The sequence below is a fragment of the Epinephelus moara genome, chromosome 21, assembly GCF_006386435.1.
Source record: "Epinephelus moara isolate mb chromosome 21, YSFRI_EMoa_1.0, whole genome shotgun sequence".
NCBI classification, from domain to species: domain Eukaryota; kingdom Metazoa; phylum Chordata; class Actinopteri; order Perciformes; family Serranidae; genus Epinephelus; species Epinephelus moara.
The window spans coordinates 16,345,680-16,365,765 of NC_065526.1; the positions used below are offsets into that span (position 1 = coordinate 16,345,680).

The 20,086-nt window shown below is 40.5% G+C and overlaps 1 protein-coding gene across 1 annotated transcript; it reads left to right on the plus strand.

Annotated features, from left to right (window-relative positions):
* Positions 1–202: 202 nt before the first annotated feature.
* Positions 203–18,792, plus strand: LOC126383113 (receptor-interacting serine/threonine-protein kinase 2-like). Its single transcript, XM_050033553.1, has 11 exons — positions 203–708; positions 3,457–3,610; positions 4,260–4,415; positions 5,713–5,870; positions 8,038–8,087; positions 8,213–8,374; positions 9,281–9,366; positions 12,905–13,006; positions 14,387–14,483; positions 14,586–14,783; positions 15,712–18,792. The coding sequence occupies exons 1-11, from the start codon at positions 464–466 to the stop codon at positions 16,104–16,106; spliced, it is 1,803 nt and encodes a 600-aa protein (XP_049889510.1). The 5' UTR covers positions 203–463; the 3' UTR covers positions 16,107–18,792.
* Positions 18,793–20,086: the final 1,294 nt, after the last annotated feature.

The following is a 20,086-nucleotide window of genomic DNA, read 5'->3' on the forward strand; positions in this document are numbered from 1 at the left end:
CTGTTTAGAAAATCAGTCCCAATATAAAATAAAATTTAGGTCAAATGTCTGAGTAGGAAAAACATATGTCCCTGAACGCATCTCACAAAAACCCGGAAGCGTGTCGTCATTAGCAACAACAAACCCACCTGCCTTAAATGACAGCGGCGCTCTTTGCTCGCTGTTGTTGTCTCTGTCTGACTCCGCCTGTGACAGCTGGTTAGAGGCAGTCTGGCTGCATCACATGAACAAACAGGCAGGTGAACACGCGAACATTTAATTGCAGTCGTCGGGTCCTCGCCGTTTTTCGTCGGGACACAGGTGAAGCATTTCTCGGGTGCTCTTTTCCAGCCGTCCTCCTCAGCTACATTAGCCTAGCTTGCTTGCAGTCAGCGACATTATGGCACGCGTGTGAATGGGCAGAGCTCTTCCTCATTGCGATTACCATAAAGGGCAGTTCTGCTTTCACTGGCTGACCTAGTGGATGATAAATCCTCAGAGACTTCCCGTAAAAGGCTCACAAACTGCTATGGAGCCGCACGCGGCTATGGGCTGTATGAACATTGGCAGTCTGACCAGCACCTTGCCGGTGATCCCTTACCAGAAGCTGACCGACCTGTACTACCTGAGCAGAGGAGGCTTCGGCACCGTGTTCAAGGCGCAGCACTCGGACTGGAGGACCACTGTGGCCATCAAGTGCCTGAAACTCGACTGTCCTGTTGGAGAAAGGTACCCTGTGACGATATGACGTCTTCATGTAACAATCTAGGCCATCCACAGTGTTTGGGAGGAATTTTAACAGCTGCATACTTATACATGAATTAATAATACGGTGTTAATCCAGTGAGTTTTCTACACACAAGTTAGCATCTACTGATTGTGCAATCAGAGATAACAGTCTATGGTGGACATCAGAGCATCAAGACTAGAAATTGTGTCAGTTTCAATCATAGGCATAGATTTCAGGGGGACGCAGGGGACACGTCCCCCTCAATATTTAGGACATGTGCACTTGTTCTCTCCAATAAAAGCATTAAAGTAGCAAAGGACTTTAAAGACTCTTACACCTTTAATTGATGCAGAAAATGCACAAATCGGTGCAAATAATTAACCAGAATGCAACAAATTAAGTGTTTGGTGCTCAAAATTTTCTAGTGGACCTTCAGATCCCCTGTTTCATATGTGTACCCCCCCAATTTTGGGGTGATTTTATGATTGTCACAATGCAGTTTTTAATTTTGACTTCTTTATTTCTCTGTCTCTATGTATAATATTGTAGATTGTCACAGAAATTGATGTTTGGTGTGTTTGCCTTTTCACTGCACATGGGTAATGTGACTGATTACAAACTCACAGCCACTCCTACTTCGTTACAGAGTTTTTCTACAAGTTGTGCTTGTCCCTCTCCAATGCACCTGCTTGGAAATAGATGTAGGAAGTATTCCTACATTAGGAAATTAAGTGTTTGATGCGCAAAATTTTCTAGTCGAGGACCTTCAAATCTCCTCTTTCATATGTGTACCCCCCAATTTTGAAATGAAACCTACATCTATGGTTTTAATCAAATGTGAGGCTTACAGGTAAATGTATTCGTAGTAGGGGAGGGGGAAAAAATCCATACAGCGTAGTATCGCAGTATTTTTGAGTGGCAAAATCACGTCATCACACAGTGCCAAGCATCAATTATTCTGTTATATAAATGATTAATATGACATACAAATTAAACTTAAGTTAGCCTACTAGAGTAATATAATCAATTGCTTTTTTCGGCTGAAGTGAGATGAAAAGACTGAAAACTTTACCCTATTAGATAAAACAGATGCTAAAACATAATTTACAGTTGAAAAAAGGTAAAAAATCACAACATATTTGAGTGCAATACTCAGCATATCGCGACATATTTAAAATTACAATAATATTGATTCGTGACTCAAGTATCGTGATATCGTATCATGGATCCTCTCCCACCCTTAATCCATAGTATGTCATGTGTTGTTTAATTGCCCTGTCTATGCCTTGCTGCAGCTCAGTTGAAGAAACGGCTCAAATCCACATATTTAAACCTGCACACACTTCTTAAAAATAATGTATATATTGTTCTTTCAGGGTACATTTTACTTTGAGAGGACTGACTCCCTTACTGGTGTATATAATGATGGGATAGGTGTCCACTCAAAATTATCTCTCATAACTTTTTGATAACAGAAACAGGTCACCTGTATTGGATTTTTAAGGCTCATTTGAGTGTAAAGATCTGATAATGACATATTTAAACATACATGCAAAACATTTTTCACAAGGATTCATTAAATTTAGTTGGTAAAGAATTGCAACCAAGATATTAAATAGGAAGGTTGCCAGTGCTCTTTGATGGACAAACTATGCAGAAGAGACCCCATTTCTAAGTCATGTTAAACATATCTTGGTATTTCTGTACTAATGTTTCGTGTTACTTATAGGCCAACACACAACATATGCCTATACTAAGAGGTCAGGCTTTAATAGGTTCTATTGATGAGTCTCTCATCTTTCATTGTTTTCTCTTTGGACCAGCTGGAGGGTTTGTCTCTAGATGTCATAATCACTTCCTTCCTGCAGATAAGGTTCAAGAGAAACTTACTTACTCCACATATTGAAAGCTGAGCTGCACAAAACTGTTGTTTTTTTAAGAACAGTGACTCCTCACTCTCTTGTGTAATGATGTGGTGAAATTTAGGGGTGGGAAATAACAGAATGTTATCATTTCAATCATTTATTGGATCTCAACTAGATCATATTGTGATGGTATGATTAAATAATTCAATAATGTTGTTATTATATACATATATGTAGTTCCAACACTCAAAAACTCCTATTTGGTTCAACTGAACCCTTAATACAACCAGTTAGATGTAAAAAAAAAAATATGCTGGCTGTACACCCCAAAATTACCGTTTGCTCTAATGGAGTCTTGTGGCTTTGGTGAGAGCAATTTCAGGGCTGTTTCCAGGTAAACAATAAGGATATTACTGTTTAACAAAATGTCTGTCTTTGAGGGGATCCTTTACATAATGTTGTCAGCCACTTATATTAACAATCTGAGCCTGTCAGTGACAAAAGCAAGCACTTTACCTGGTCGTAAATTGACGGTGCTGATGCCCCAAGAAGTTACACTGCAGCCCATTTCACAGCTGCCAACTCTCGCTCAACACTGGACCAGTTCCAAAAATCGTTTTTACTTTTAGTCACTTAGTCGCAAAAGATTGGAAAATAGGGTCCAGGTCGAGAAGTACCAAAGTTAACCTTTAAAGTATCCAGATCAATATTGTGGTGATGATTTAGACCATTTTGCCGAGCCCTGATGACAGATTCATTCCTTTGGTGTGCTTCCTGTAACTCTGTGTTCACCCACAACACCGCAAATGTCATCATTGTTTTGGCATGTTATCAGTTTGTGTGAGAGCGAGGACTGACTCTTTATCTCTGGCTGTGTTTCAGAGAAAGGAACTGCCTGCTGAAGGAGGCTGAGGTGCTCCACAAAGCCAGGTTCAACTACATCATCCAGATCTTTGGCATCTGCAACGAACCCGAGTTCTTCTGCATAGTCACCGAGTTTATGAGCAATGGCTCTCTGGACCTGTTGCTCCACGAGGTACCTTTATTACCTTGTAATTCAGAGACCGATCTAGTCCTAACATCTCAATACAAGGCTCAGTTTTTAAGTATTAATTGGGAATAAGGATTAAAAAGATGGCAGCTTTCGTTGCCTATAAGGCATGTGTTTTATTTTCCTCATTCATTCAAGAAAGGAGTGCTAATATGAAACTAGACAGAAGCAAAAAGTATTAAGTGTTTTGTATTCAGTCGAATGACACACTCACAAATGTAGAGAACATCTCAAACGTTCCACTGTTCTCGTTTCTGCAGTTTTGTTGCCAACATGGCTCAAGTGAAAGAGTCTCTGTCATTTTTTGGCAAGCTCCATCTCTTTTATGTGTAGTTCATCATGTGCCTGTACGCTGTCGTGGCGTTCATGCCTCTGGGGCCGCAAGCAAAAGTGAAACTTGGAAGTATTCACAGTCTCTGATGAAACTTTGAGACAAGCAGAGGAAGAGAAAGAAAAGTGGACCGATATAGTCTGGGGAAATTCCCACCTGGGTCTGTGTAGTAACTGTTCTCTCCCTTCGGTTTATTGCTCTTAAATTGCTTCGTATCGTAGTTGAGGTGCAGTATAACACTTATCTAAACACGTTTTACTGACTGACCTTTATTTACGTTTTTATAACCGTCTCTGCCCACAGAAAGACATGTACCCCGCGCTCGCCTGGCCTTTGCGACTGAGGATCCTGTATGAGATTGCCCTGGGGGTTAACTTCCTTCACAACATGAATCCACCTCTGTTACATCATGACCTAAAGACGCAGAACATACTGCTGGATGGTGAATTTCATGTTAAGGTGTGTGTCTCAGAGAGAATTTGGCACAGTGTGAACTGTATTTGTGATGAAAGGGAAAAACATGTGAGTGTGGGTGTGCTTACTTTCATTGTCATTGTGTGTGTGTGTGTGTGTGTGTGTGTGTGTGTGTGGGTGTGTGTGTGTACATGGTAAGAGATTATCTCACAGATGTCACATGTTACGTGAATTTCCATGCTGACCCACAGAAACCAATAGAAGCTGTACAGAAGAACACACAACTAGTTTTTACATTTTTCTAAGTCTTAATTATGGTTTCAGTCATTTTTCAAGGTTTTAAAGGTTAACTTTGGTGTTTTTCAACCTGGACCCTATTTTCCTATGTTTCTGTGTCTAAGTGACTAATGTGAACAGCTGGCAGCCGCAAAACAGGCTGCAATGGGAATGTACGCATCATCAATGTATGTTTTTGCCACTGACAGGCTCAGATTGTTATTTTAAGTGTCTGACAGCATGATGGAAAGGATCCCTATGCTAAAGAATAAGATCCTTTTTGTTTCACCAGAAACACACATAAAATCACCATCACCAAACCCACCACACTCCGTTTAAATAAAGAGTAATTTAAGTGTGCATGGAGCCAACATGTTTCACATCCTACAGGGTGAATTACATGTTCATTTCAACCAGACCAGAGTTGGTGATTGTTGGAACAGTGGAAAGACAAACCAAGACAGCTTTTGTGAGTTTTATTTTGTTTCTGTCCACTTTGAATGAAGTGTGTGCTACTGTGATAAAATTACTGTTCATTTAAATGGAGTCTGGTGGGTTTGGTGATGGTGATTTTGGAGCTGTTTCAGGTTGAACAAAAAGGATCTTACTGTTTAACACAAAGATCTATCTCTGTAGGGATCCTTTCCATAATATTGATGACAATCTTAGCCTGTCAGTGACAAAAGCGCTGATAGTGGACATAAAGTGACGGTGTCAACATTCCCCAAGTGTATATGTCGCAGCCTGTGTCACCTTGGGCTCTGGTAAATTTAAGTGGTCATTTTTCACCATTTTTCACAATTATTTGACATTTGTCAGACAACATATAGAGAAAAGAATCAACAAATTAATCGTTAAGGAAAATTATTGTTAGTTGCAGCCCCAACTTTTATTCTTTTGGAATAATTGGACAATTCACCTACAACGCAGCTAATGTTTTGGAGTCTTTATCAGTTGTCTTTAATTGATAAAAGAAAAAGCTGATGAAAGAAAAGAAAAATGTTTAAAAGAAACATATATCTAGAATGATCAATTAATGGTGATATTCTGCTTTTGTTCCGTGCAGATCGCAGACTTTGGCCTCTCAAAGTGGCGACAGCTGTCCGTCAGTAAAGGCTCGGGGTCCAAGCCCACAGAAATGGGGGGCACAGTGATCTACATGCCCCCCGAGAAGTACGAACCATCCAAGAGCCGCCGGGCTGATGTGAAACACGACATGTACAGGTGAGACACCAAACCTCAAGAACTTGTCATCAGAAATAGGTTAGATAATGTACAGCAACAAGTAAATCTGGGTATGGTTTTAGTGTCTATAACATGAGTTTGATCTAAATATGTTTTACGTATATGACGTTCAGATAGTCAGTGGTCAGGCGCTGTAATGACTTCATTGTACTGTTTTTATGCCTCCCTGCCCGCTGCAGCCATGGTTGGAGGCATTATGTTTTGGGGTTGTCTCATTCTTGCTTACAAGATATCTAAGGAATACCTTAAGGGAACTTAAAGAGAACTGATCAGAATTTGGGGGTTTAAAGGTCATTGTAACCTACCAAAGCACATTTTTTTGGCCGTTACTCATATACTAATTGTTACAAAATTTCATGCAAATATCTAATAGGATAAGTAGTGAACTTTTACATCCACAAGGTCAAAGGTCAACTTCACTGTGATATCACAATATGTGCATTCCAATACCCATACTACCATACTATATAGTACACCACTAATAGATGTAGTATGTCCCAATACATAGTATGTCAAATGCAATGTGCCAAAAATACCAGGATGTTGTACTGCATCCGGTCGCATTTTGCAGTTTGCAAGCCAGCATGCTTTTCTGGCTATTCTGACCCACAATCCTCTGCGCAGCGGAAGGTACGTCACGTCAACTGAGCCGCAGACACATGTCAGCCTGACAGCTCATATTCAGGTGATGGACATACACAACATACAGGATTCGAATGAATGAAGGACAGTATGAAAAAGACTGGAAAACAAGTGTTAACCTGTGTAACAAAAAGACAATGATACAGCTAATAATGCTGTCTAGGTAGAGGTTGGACTCGTCTGCTCCTGCAGGCTCTAAAAAAAAGTAAAAGGGGGAAAGAAAATAGAAACCATATGACGAGGTAAACCGCAACTGGGACTATTTATCTGTTTTTTTTATTCTGATTTTTTATTTACCGTGGATAATGACATCCTAGAGGAGAAACTAAGTGGTTTAGTAGTTCATCAACACCGACTGTCTGCAGACCTTTGCATGTAGTGACAGGAACGTATGTGACCAGGGTGTGCAGTTTGTTGGAGGAGTCCTCGTCCTCATGACGCTTCCTCTTCTTTCGCTTCTTTCATGGGGCCCTCTTCTTGAAACCCACCCCATGGATGTGCTTGTGCATATCGATGGTGTACCCTCTGGTCACCACCTCGTTGAGGCTGAACGCACCTTCTTTTTCTCTTTTTTCTTGGTTGGGGCCATTTTGGCTTGTAGTTGAGGCGGAAGTCGGAGGGATGGTGTTAAGGCAGAGGATCTGGTGAAAAGCATTTTGTTTTATCTCCAAGGTTACAGACATAATAGCAAGAGTAGTAGTAGTAGCAGGATGTCCCGATAGTAACAGTACACACTTTGTAAGGGCAGCTGCAGTACCCACTAAAAGTAAAAAACATTATTCAGCATCAAAACTCGTCAACAGAAGCCGAGACATATGGTCAGATACTTAATTGGTGACACTGACCTTGGGTGTCCACCTTGAAACTGTGCTGTTTGTATAGACTTTCTGTGCTGTCATGTTGAAGATGAGTATGAAGCATCCACATTTTGGACTTTGTAACTTCTGTGCAGCAACATCCATATTTAAATCACTGTCTACTGTCATATGAGTCTGGACAGATGGGGATATGTATAACTTAACTGGCAGGTCGAGGCGTACAACCACGAGGTGGTAATTCTAGTTAAACTCTGATAGAGTAAATATTTGTTCAGCATGGTCGGCACTACGAGGAAGTAACGCTTTCTCGACTGGCAAGTTGTGAGAGTGTTTCCCGGCATGGGGCTGAATTGTTAGCATACCAATACAGAACAGTGCAGCGATTTGTTCCGGTGACCAAATCTGTCAGTCATGCTGGGCAAATGGTCTGATTTCAGGAATCTGTCAGAAGAAATCCATTTTCCTCTGTGGCTGAATCTGTACCAGATTGTGGCTGATGCAGTCTCTAAAAAATTTTGGGCACTGGGTTTGGATTGCTGCAACCATTGTCATTGTTCTTCCTCAAAGCAGCCCCTCTGGTCAGCTTGTCGTAAAGTCCCTCGGGTCAGAGGGGGAATGCCAGTGGAGAAGAGTGATGTAACTCTAACTTCCCTTAACTGTTTCTCTCCTGCATGTTTACATTAAAGCTACGCCATCATCATGTGGGAGGTGCTGTCCAGGCAGATTCCATTTGAAGGTAACACAGTTTTTATGATGTCACACTCCTGTTTGTTTTTCAATTCATATCCAAGTTTGATGTTTCAGTGAACTTTCATGGTGTTACCAGACTCATCCCTGGTCTGTGTTTGTTTGTGTGATCAGAGGTGACCAACCCCATGCAGATCATGTTCAGCGTGCTCCGTGGGATACGTCCTGACACCAATCTGGAAAGCCTGCCCGCTGACATCCCCAGCCGAGACACACTCATCAGTTTGATGACCAGCGGCTGGACCTCTAACCCTGATGAGAGACCCTCCTTCCTCAGTAAGCTCACACAGAGTCAACTGAACCGCAGGAATTCATTTCTGGCAAATTCCACTCTCAAAGAACCACAGTCTTGTACCAGTTTGACCTGTTTCACACTTTGCGATGTCATCTCTGTTCATGCTGAGTAACAGATAAATCCTCCCAGTCACTGCTTATTTTGACCCTGACAAAGCAGTGACTCAGTGTCAGCTTCCTGTCACATTACTGAAACTTTCTCCGCTGTCTTTACTGTAACACATTTTACAAATGTGTTGTTTTCCATCTGACATTTAGGGGCCGTGTCCACCAAAGTATTTTTCCTGAGGCCAAAGCATTTCAGCTGAAAAAAAACCGCTGTGTCTTCAAAGCGCTCCCAGATGGGCATTTTCCGAGGAGTGCCTGGCATTTTCAGCTGGAAAGAAGGCTTTGGTGGATGCAGGGCTGAATAGAAAATTTTGATTTCATGCCCTAAACATAGACATTCCCTACATACTGACAGACAGTAGTCTCTGGCAAGTCGCAAGTCGACTGATTGCACCTTATCTTCTTTCTCTCACTGAAACTCCCACACAAACAGCAGAGTCACAGCAGCACAGTCATGGTGTATTGCTTACATTGTTAGAAGAAATGAAAGTCTTTATTCCTCGTACATTTTCTTGTGGCACTGAAACCACAAACTGACAATATCACTGCAACATTTCAGTTGGCACTAGAGGTGTTAGTGACCATAAAAGTACCGTCAATAACCGACTGAGCTCGAAAACCACCAGTGAACGTTGGCAAGTTTCTAACCACAGCGCAAGCAGAGGGAGCTGTGAAAAGAAAAGCAATACCAGTAAAAAATACTTTCATCCACGTGCGTTGTTGTGTAGATATCACAGTGTGATATACAATAAAGATGTGGCGTGTTTAATGTCATTTCAGAGTGTTTGATTGAGCTGGAGCCCATGGTGAGGAGGTTTGACGAAATTGACTTCCTGAAGGCCGTGTTGGAGATCAAGAGGTCAAAGGTCAGTCAGGAGTCTTTTCTCAGTCCTTTTATTCTTCACCTCCACTCAAAAATGTGTTTTTCATCTGTTTATGTCCCCTGAAATGTCTGACCTCGACTTTACTGACTTCTATCTGTGCAAAGTTTGTCACCAGAGAGGCGTTTTCACATTCTTCTGTTGAACGGGTTGATATTTGTGCACTGCATAAAAGATTTAAACGTACATTGGGCAAGCTAGATTAGTTATGTCACTAAAGGAAAGACAATGGGTGTCTGATGCGGGAAACACATATCTATAGGGGAACAGACTTCAACATAACACCGGCAAAGACATCTGAAACCTCCAGTGCAGAGCGGACTTGTCAGGTTATCGGTCAAATTAGTTGTTATATGTCAGCATATCGGATATCAGCAAAAACTCCAATATCATGCATCCCTGTTCACAACCATTAACACTGTGTCAGCCATTGTCAGTTAGCCTACAAGCTAACAAACAACATAAACAAATAAAAGATGCTAACTACACTTAGCTTTCTAGTATGTCTGCTTGTCGCTAACTTGGTGAGCAACAGACTCCTCATCTGAGTCTAGATCTGACTTAGACTCAAACATATGTGGCTGAATCTCTCTGATGTTTCCTCTAACGCTAACGTTAGCCATCTTGATGCTCACTACTCTTTCACTGGTCAGCTTAGCATGAGCAACACTGGAGACAACTGAAACCGAAACCTACTGCATGTAGGGCTGGTGGGTGGGGTGGAGGCCAAATCCAGAATTTCTCAATAAGGGAGAAAGATTAGGAGTGTTTTTAACTATGATGTAGGAAAATCCATGTTAAACATAATAATAGTATTAATATAGTTTTTTTCTTTTTTTGCATACTTTGAATTGTGTCTGAAGGGAAACTTCAAGTGTTTGTGTAAGAACTTTGGGTTTTTATGCTGATTGGACAGGACACTACAGGTGCTGAAGTCATTTTGAATGATTACACTAATATTTTTATCATTTGATTGATAGCCAAAAAGTACTCATCACCAGAGCCTAAAGTTCAATGACCAGCAAATGTTTAGTGTTTTTTTTTTTTTAGGTAATCAAAAGCAAACCGTCAGTTATGTAATCGATTGATTCAAGTTGCTTCACTTTGCTGATGAACCAACCATAGAAATAGAATGAGAGTAGAAAGATAGATTTATTCGACAGTCATAAAATACACATACAACTGCTTCACCTGAAAACAGTTACCACACACACCTACAGCTGTCGAAGATTAAATTACACAGTGAAGCCACAGGCTTATTTCCATTGTGATCCTCTGGGGCTGCAAGATGCCGGGTCTGGCAAGACCGACAGGCGCAATTACAATATCCATATATTTACATTTGAAAATAAAAGACTCATGAAAGGACAATATTGGTTTTTGCGCACCATTTCTTCAAAACTTGCTTAAAATTTCTCTCTGCTTTGATAAGTTTCAGAGACACTGGAAGTTTATTCCATTCAACAGCAAAAGTGTTGTTGCCCGTTTGACTTCTGAACCTAGAAAGAATAAAAACAGTTGGGCTGAGTCTTGTTGAATAGTTGTGATTGTCTCTGAAGTGATATAAGTAGTAGATTAGTAGTAGCTGTAGATTAAAGTAGTTGGAAAGAAAGTTGGGGTCCCAGCTGAAGTAGAGCAGACATTTCCGTTCAAGTCAACATAGCAGGATGGTCAGAGTGCCGGACATTTTTATATTTACCATTGCCATTGCCATTTCCTTGCTGTTAGAGAGGAACTGAGGATTGCTGGATTAAAATGCTTCATATTTCTATTGGTTAGTCATCAAATTCTGTTCATTAGTATTGAGGGGTGTATACTGCCAGTTTCATCACGATACGATATATCGATTCGTTGGACAATGGTGTGATATTTGCCGATATTACAACGTCAGCCACAATAAGATTTCGATTCAGTGCGAATCAGGGGCCTGTGATCGATATAAGATGATATATGCCCATTTAACACAGTCGGTTACATAAGAAGCTGCCATCATTATTTGCTTTTGGCCATAAAAGATAAAAACAACTAATGTAAATAACTGTGACTGCTTAAGTGCAGTGAAGTTTACTTTACACTGACTCCACTAACGCACATTAAACGGCACGTGGGATAAGTTAACCTTCAGGGATTTCTGCTAGAAAGCCTTTGCTCGTAGAAATGTTTTCATTTGAACACAAATCATTATCTTTTTCATTAAACTTAAGGTCTATCTGGCCTAAAGCCCCAAAGCTTAACTTCTCCCAACAGCCATAAAACATGGATTAACAACAACATCATTTAACAAAAGTATCACATTCCCGTCCAGGCAGGTGACGTTATGTTGTGTCTTATCTCGTAAGGGCATTATTTGCGTATGGCATGTGCTTTGTGTGTTGACCCCTTTCTCCAAAATTGAAAATATTTCCACACTGCTGATTTATTCCCGAGTAAATAATGTTATCCTCGTGTTACTCTTGGCTGCTTGTTTGACAGTGGCACAGACTTTCAAAATAAAAGCATATATTGAAGATGACGATATAGATCGATGTTTTCACTTTGCATTGATGATACTGGATCGATGGATCGTTACACCCCTGTTAGTATCTCAAACTAGTGCGTGTCACACACTTTATGGCTCACTGACATGTGATGTCACCAGTTCAATGTCCCTTCTACTCATTCTGTTTCTACAGAACCAACTCACTGTTACAGGAAGCAGTTTTATCTCTCAAGTTATACTGTACATTAGGTGTTCCCTCTTACTAAACACCCAACCAATGTGGTGACCAACTGTGGGGGAATGTGTGACTCTGAGAGTGAAGCAGAACTGCAATACAGGAAAGAAACCACACATGTTGTCGGTTGGTTTTCCTCGGAAACATGACAATTAAAAAAACAAGTAATTATCACCTGAAAGACCTCTTTGTTTTTCTGTCACGTCTCAGCGATCGGTGGTGAAATAAAACTAGTGTGACTGTGTGGATGGATAAAGGAATTCCCCTGTTCAGGAATATATGGTTACAAACTAATGCTGAATGTTGAGCTGTGTGTAATTTGGGACAGTTTGACTCTTACTGTGACTAATAGAGGATGACAGGTCAAAAACTTTACTTCATAGTTTCCCCCCTCAACATATCCTTCCTCTTTTCGGTCTTGGTGTGTGTGTGTGTGTGTGTGTGTGTGTGTGTGTGTGTGTGTGTGTGTGTGTGTGTGTGTCTACATATGAGTTTAACTTGCTTGTTGAAATTCGATCAAGGCCATGCGGTTAATCTGATTAAGCGAAAGTGCGTGCTAAGAAATCACTGTTTATTACATTTAACTGATAAGAACTGGGATACACAACTTTTATATTCAGAGCACAGTAGCACTGAAAGGAAGCAAACATCCAGCAGGAACTAGTGAAGTAAATATTTAATGGTGCACTGTCGTGCTATGAAGTATTTGGGTTAATAGCAGATTTGTTTGAGTTGATTTTATTGAACACATTCTTAACATTTGACTGTTCCCTGTCAATAATTCCTTCGTCTTCCTTGTTCTTCCACAGTTGATGCACGGATCAGGCTGTTGTTCAGCCCAGCCACGGAGTGAGAACAGGAGTGATGAGGAATCCCTGGACATCATGAAAAACAGGCGCAGCCCCTGGCCGGTCAGTAACTGAAACGTGTGTGGGAATGTCGAGATAAAGTTTAGTAGTAAACAGTGACTACGTTAACATGCACAGTAATATTCCACTACTATTCTGAATATGGTGATATTCTGAATTTGATACGGGTCATATGAACAGCGTATTCTGTTTGGGTATTATGACAAAGGCCTTTTTTCCGACTGTAGCATTTTCCGATTACAGTTTTTCTCCATTGCTAAGACACACTTAAAGCAACCGGGATCCACTTCATCTTCATCATCACATTCACATAGCAGAGATTCTCTTCTCTTCCAAATGGCTTAACACTCTTTTATTGGTTTCACACATTTTTAAAAAAAAACAACAACTCAGATATCGTAGAGAGACCCAAAACTTTATTGGATTAACTGTGTTAAACAAAAGGAAAATGTGTATTCATGGTAGAAGTGGGCGATATGGCCCTAAAATAATATCACAATATTTCAGGGTATTTTTGACAATATGACAGATTAGTAAAAAAATAAAATAAGTGATACAGTTTTACAGTTTGCCTTCAAATATTCAGTAAAAACTAAACAAAAATTATCTCTCATTTCTGTAGTTTGTGTCAACAAAATAAAATCTACCACAAATTACACATTTAAACAGTTTCCAAACACAAAAAAATGTCTTCTGGGATCTATATATATATATATATATATATATATATGAATCAACAGGTGATTTCCTTCTTTTAGTAAAATCCTAAATGATTGAGTTGTTTTTTTTCCACCTGGACCTTTATGCTCTGCCATTTCTCCTCTAATCATCACGCTGTAGCCTGTGACAGGCTGTTATGATACCACAACTATCACACATTCACATATGTGTAGTTATTTGTCGAGCCATGAGCGTCACGTAGGTTTACATTACCAAAGGTTTATGACAAAATCACTTGACGACACCGACTCCTGTGTGCACACGGCGAGAGAGGAGAGGGAGAGACGCTGTGCTGCTGCCAGAGGAGCCGCTGAATGAGTTCCCTCTGAGCCATAACTCGCTAAAAGAGTCTGAGAAGTCCGGGGCTGTTCATAAAACATTCAGGACGCCGCAGTTTACTCCACACTACTGAAGCTGCTCCTCTTTTTGGAACCACCACGGAGTCAATGATGTTAACCTGAGTGTGCACGGCTGCCTGTAAACAGGAATATTAGTGGAATTTCCATTTTCATTAGCCATGCAAACAGCTTGGTAGGAATATCTTTTTCAGAATAAGGGCAAAAACAGTAATATTTTGTGCTTGTAAACGCCGTCGGTGATACTTGGAGATGCACTTCTACATTTAAGCCTCGTCTGTTTTTGATATCTCTTTAACATCTGTGTGAGAATGTGAATTAAACATCAGTGTTTGTTCTGCCTCAGGAGAGCTCCACCTCAGGCTCAGGCTCTTGTTCCTCCCAGGACACAGACATATCTCTGCCAGGCGCCCTCAGCAGCAGCAACGCTGAGCCTTCTAAAGGTAACAACACCAGAGATGGCATCAAAAATATGTATACAGTATAGACTTGGTTTGCCACGTGGGTGCATCACACCTCTCCTTCTTCTTCTCTTTCTCATGTAGAGGGGCTTCCATCGTCGTTTATAGCTCATACTCTAGAGCCTCCCGAGTCTTTGAAGGACGACTGTGACGTCAACAATCAGAACGGCTGCCAGAGTCCCAGGCCCATGAACAATTTGAACATACCCCTGAAACCAGGCCTGCCTGCATCTGAGTGTGAGACACGGCTGGATAACCTCACCCTCAAGCCTCAGCAAGAAGGTACCAGCAGTTAAAACATAATGGATGAAATGAGTGGCAGTTGTAAAAAAGTTTTGGAAAGTTAAATTAAAGGATCAGTATTTTTGCACATGTTTCTGTGTCTAAGTGACTAATGGGAGCAACAGTTTTTGATATTGGTCCAGTACTGAGTGAGAAAGCTGCAGCTGACAGCCAAGAAACAGGCTGCAATGTAATCACTCAGGACATGTTTGCACCATCTGTTTATGCTCACTGTAAGTGCTTGTTCTTGTCACTGACAGGCTCAGATTGTTATTCTAAGTGTCTGACAACATTATGGAAAGGATCCCTACAGAGATAGACCTTTTTGTAAAAGAGCAAGATTCTTTTTGTTCAACCAGAAACAGCTCCAAATTTGCTATCACCAAACCCACCAGACTCCATTTAAATAAACAGTCATTTTAGCGTGTATAGAGCCAGCATGTTTTCGCATATAACTGGGTGGAATCAGGAGTTTATGTCAACAAACCAGAGTTGGTGACTGTTGGGACAGTTGAAAGACAAGGCAAGACGGCTTTTGTGAGATTTATACTGTTTCTGCCCACTTTGAATGAAGTGTGTTTTACGATAATAAAATCAGTGTTTATTTAAATGGAGTCTGGTGGGTGTGAAGAGTGGGATTTTGGGGCTGTTTCTGGTTAATTAAAACAGATCTTACTCTTTATGAAAAAGGTGGATCTCGGCAAGGATCATTTCCATCATGTTGCGCGACTCTTACAATAGCAATTTGAGCCTGTCAGTGGCAAAAACAAGTGTGTGTAGTGGACATCAATAGTGGTTACATTGCAGCCTGTTTTCTCTGCAGCCTATGTTGAAAAATGCCAAACATACCCTTTAAATGAATTTTTTTATTGTTCTACCAAAATTTACAACCAAAATCTGAATCACTCTTCTCTCTCCTCGCTTTCAGGTGATTACTCTCCTCCTCTCCTGCGGCACTCCCCTCCCTCACAAGGCACAATCGCCCAGTGGATCGCGTCACGGCGTGAGGAGATCGTCACCCAGATGACAGAGGCCTGTCTGAACCAGAGCTTGGATGCCCTGCTGGCTCAAACCATGCTGATGCAGGAGGATTATGAGCTGATTTTGACCCAGCCCACGCGCACTGCCAAAGTCCGTCAGCTCCTGGATAACTGTCACCGACAAAACGAAGACTTCTGCCGCATTGTCGTCCGCAAGCTTTACGACAACAAGCAAAATCGCCTGCAGCCGTACCCTCCTGAAATCAGCTCCCCGACTTTCGTCCCCAGCGCGCCACTGCTGTCCATGCCTTACAGTATCACCAGGAGCAGAGTGCAGCAGTAGCAGCAGTCAGAGCCAAACAATTGAAACAATCCAGATCATAGACTGTGCCAACTTTACACTACACTGAACTACTGGTTCTGTTGTCGTCAAGGTGGTCACCAGGGTTCCTGTCTGTCTTTCACTTTAAGAGACTGAGAAACTGAGGGCTGGGTGAACAAGGTACAGAAGTCAGCTGCTGGCTTTGAAGAAGACCCACTCACCAGAGGCAAAAGATTTTATTTATAATCAAAAGATTTTGACAGAATCAGTGATTTTATTTAATAATGTTATGATTTAATGAGGTGATTATTTATGGTCCCTTCATTCTGAGTGGATGTATCGCAGGGTTTCTCTCTTTTTGGTACGTTATGCTTTTGTCTCCAAAGCTCAGTTACCATTATGTGGAAGTGTAATTATGTAGCCCAGTATTTTGTGTGTTTGCGTGAGTGTGTGCGCGTGAGTGTGTGAGTGTGTGCAGCCTTATTTGTACGGTGCAAACATCCTCGATACGCTCAGTTAAACTGGGTAAGTGACAGGAGGACTGTTACCATGCTGGAAAACCTGCAGCAAAAAAAGTTAACTCCTATTATAGCAATCTTAAAGTATCATGTAGTCCTATTCTGACGATATTTAGCACCTGAGTGTTTAAGTATGAGGCCCTCCAGCGTCTTTGTATTGAAGCACATGACCTACATTCAGTCAGTGAGAAAATACAGTAAAGTGCCGTGCCGCGATGACTTCAGGGCAAGTGGCAGATAATTACGCGGTCTTTGAGGTTAATGTCTTCACATAACTTGAAGTGTTGGAATAAGTTGTGAACATGTGACTGTATGGAAAGTTTTTGTCCCAGCCTACGCACTTTTTCCTCCCCTTTTTTTTTTTTTTTTTTTTTTTACTGCTGAGCTAAAGAGAGTCACTGGGAGCAAAGAGGAAGTTGAGATTGTAATACAACACTCAGACTGAGAGGGATGTGTGTGTGTCTGCATGTCTAGATTAAAAATGGACCAAAGTGTTCTCATTTCTTTTTGGTCTTCTCAGTAGCGGCCTCTTAATAATGTTCACGTCAGACTCATCTGGACACTTTTAAAGCTACAGTTAATCCACGTACTTCACATTTTTGATCCTGCTGAGCAGCACGTGAACAGAGAACTTTGCTTGTAGCAACCTTTATATAGTACAGTCTGAGCAGTCACTGCTCAGTTTATCACTCTTGACTCTTTTTCTACTGTAGCTGTGCTTCCTGATCTGCTCAAAACAACAGTTACACCTGTTTATAAAGTAGGTTTCTCTCCGTTTCTTATATATACAGTAACATTCAGCACGGCGTGATCCTATTAAACGCAAGAAAATACACATATTCTCATGAAGACGGTAGCACCAGTTTGTTGTTACTTCATTCATTCACATAGCGTATACTGTAGGTTCTGATTTCTGTTTCTATGACACAGTCGTTATTGTCAGTCCCCCTTATAGCCATGTTTGTACATGTGTGTGTGTGTCATAGGACGGCAACTGACGATTATTTTCATCAGTGGTTAATTTCACGATTATCGATTAACGATCACATTCTCTGGTTTATAAAATGTCAGAGAAAGGTATGAAGTGTCAAAAACCCAAATATATTCTGTCAACTGTCAAAGAAGACAGTGAATTTTGCTTAAAAAATAATAATTAATTGGTTAGTATGACGCCCCTAAAGTCCTGAAAGGTGAATTTCTTTTATTTATAATTAACTTTTTCCCACCAGATAATAACCTCTACGCATGAGCTGTTATCTCGTGGGAACATCACCTAGTGCACACATGATAATAACTAGTTCCTATAAGATAATCATCCTGTGCACACAAGATAAAATAACTACACCTTTCAGGACTTTAGGAGCTCTGGGGATTATCAAAACAGTTGCAGATTGATTTTCAGTCAATTAACAGATCAATTTACCGACCTACCGATCTCATTAAGGGCCTTACTGTTTCCATCACTGCCTTCACTTCCTCAAAACAGGTGCTTAAATCACAGTATTGTAGCTGCGTCACTCACTGTCTGTACATAACCTTTGTTTTGTTCCCCATCATTAAGTCCAAAGTTCAATAAAGAGCTAAAACACACACACACACACACACACACACACACACAGAGTTGGAGCCACGGCAGGTCATTTTTAGTAAGACACATTGTTACAAGAAATCATACATAATTATATTTAAATAAATGACAACAGGAAGGCCGAGCGAGGTCGATATGTTTCCATAACGTTGGACTTGTATTGCCTTGTCTTTGATAACTGTGCCTCACATTCTGCTTTTGGTCTCGACTACAGAAACGTATGAAAGCCTTTTACACACATATCAAGAATTGTTTAAAAAAGAAATACTACAAAATTGATAGCTTAAATATGTTGTAACATATTTTGTACTGTAGATGATAGTTTCATCTTTTTATATATACATATATATATATATATATATATATGTATATGTGTGTGTGTGTATTTTCATTTGTGATCTGTTGTTTGGAACTCATTTTTTTGTTAATTGATGATTTGATATTCGTAGAATCGCTCATGTCATTATCAGTGTCAGTTGGTCACGCAGAAATGTCATGTGTTAATGAACGTTCAGTTGATGTGTAGCTGTGGTTTCAACAGAAACTAGGAGTTTTCATATATTGCATCAAACTCTTCATTAAAATGGGTTCTTTGTTTTTACTTCTGCCTGCTTCCTTCTTCTTTTCTTTTTATGTAACACTAAACCAAGGGCAATATTTACTCTGCTAGCTCAGTTGGTCCATATAGAGTTATTATCTGTATGGAGTTGTGGATGGATGCCAAAAACAGACAGGGTTTATGTATAGCTATAAATTACTGAACGGCCCTGCTGGAAACAGACCCAGGGGCCTGAGACTTCGGGTGGGGGGGGGTTCACCTGCTAAAGGAGGTCATTAAAAGGGACACATAACAACTACAAAGACATTCAAAACCACCATGACGCAATGCGAAACGACCATAAAGAGAGAAAATTAACACAAAGCCACACAAAAAAACAACCTCAGATAGCCTGCAAAGTAAGATTATCATAGTTAGCTAAACCTAAACTTAAACTAGATGTGAAACAACATTTTAGTTAATTTGAATAAACATTGATATTGTGTACTTAAAAACTAACTCAAAGAAATTACAAATATAGTTTTTTTAAACACAAATCTGCTTCATTCGTTTTTTAATGGGGCTGTCCTCGACTAAGAATTGTCCTAGTCGACCAATAGTCATCATTTAGAGCAATTAGTCGACTAGTCACCCGCATGTTTACAATATTGATTTAATTATTAAACTATATATTTTGGGCGGGGCAACACAATGGTTTGAGTTGAAGGTGTGAGAAAGAATAGTATCAGTAACATTGTTAACACTGTGCTACATTACAGAGAAATACAAAACCGTACTAATGAACCTTCATTAATATAGGCCTATATTTTATCTACAAGTGCACGTCACACACTGAGCGAGCCGCCTGTTAATGACGCTGTGGGCTAATGGGCATGTAGCTACTTCCATGTTTCAGATGATACGTCATGTTTGTAGTCGACCAATGAAGATGAGTTTACATATCACCTTGGGTTCGTCCTTCACCTTCTCAAAATGATCCCACACTTTGGATTTCCTGCCTGACATGTTATTAACTAGCCTGTGGAATAACCGCAGGTACCAGCCCTGGAAATTAACCTGACTCCTGTCTGACTGCTGAGCGTGGTCACTTCCTGAGTCCGCCCTTTCAAATTAAATTTCCACATGATCCAGTCATTAGGTTTTGATTTATTTTCACAAGGCACAGCTCCTAGTAGAGTTTTACTTTTTTTTTTCTGCTACTAAACACCCAATGAAATCTTGCCGACTAATGACCTTTCTGGTCAACTAACATTTGGTCAACTATTAGGGGGCAGCCCTAGTTTTTACCAGTTTAAATCATGGGGTCATTTGTTTTGGAGAGAAAGAGATTTCTATG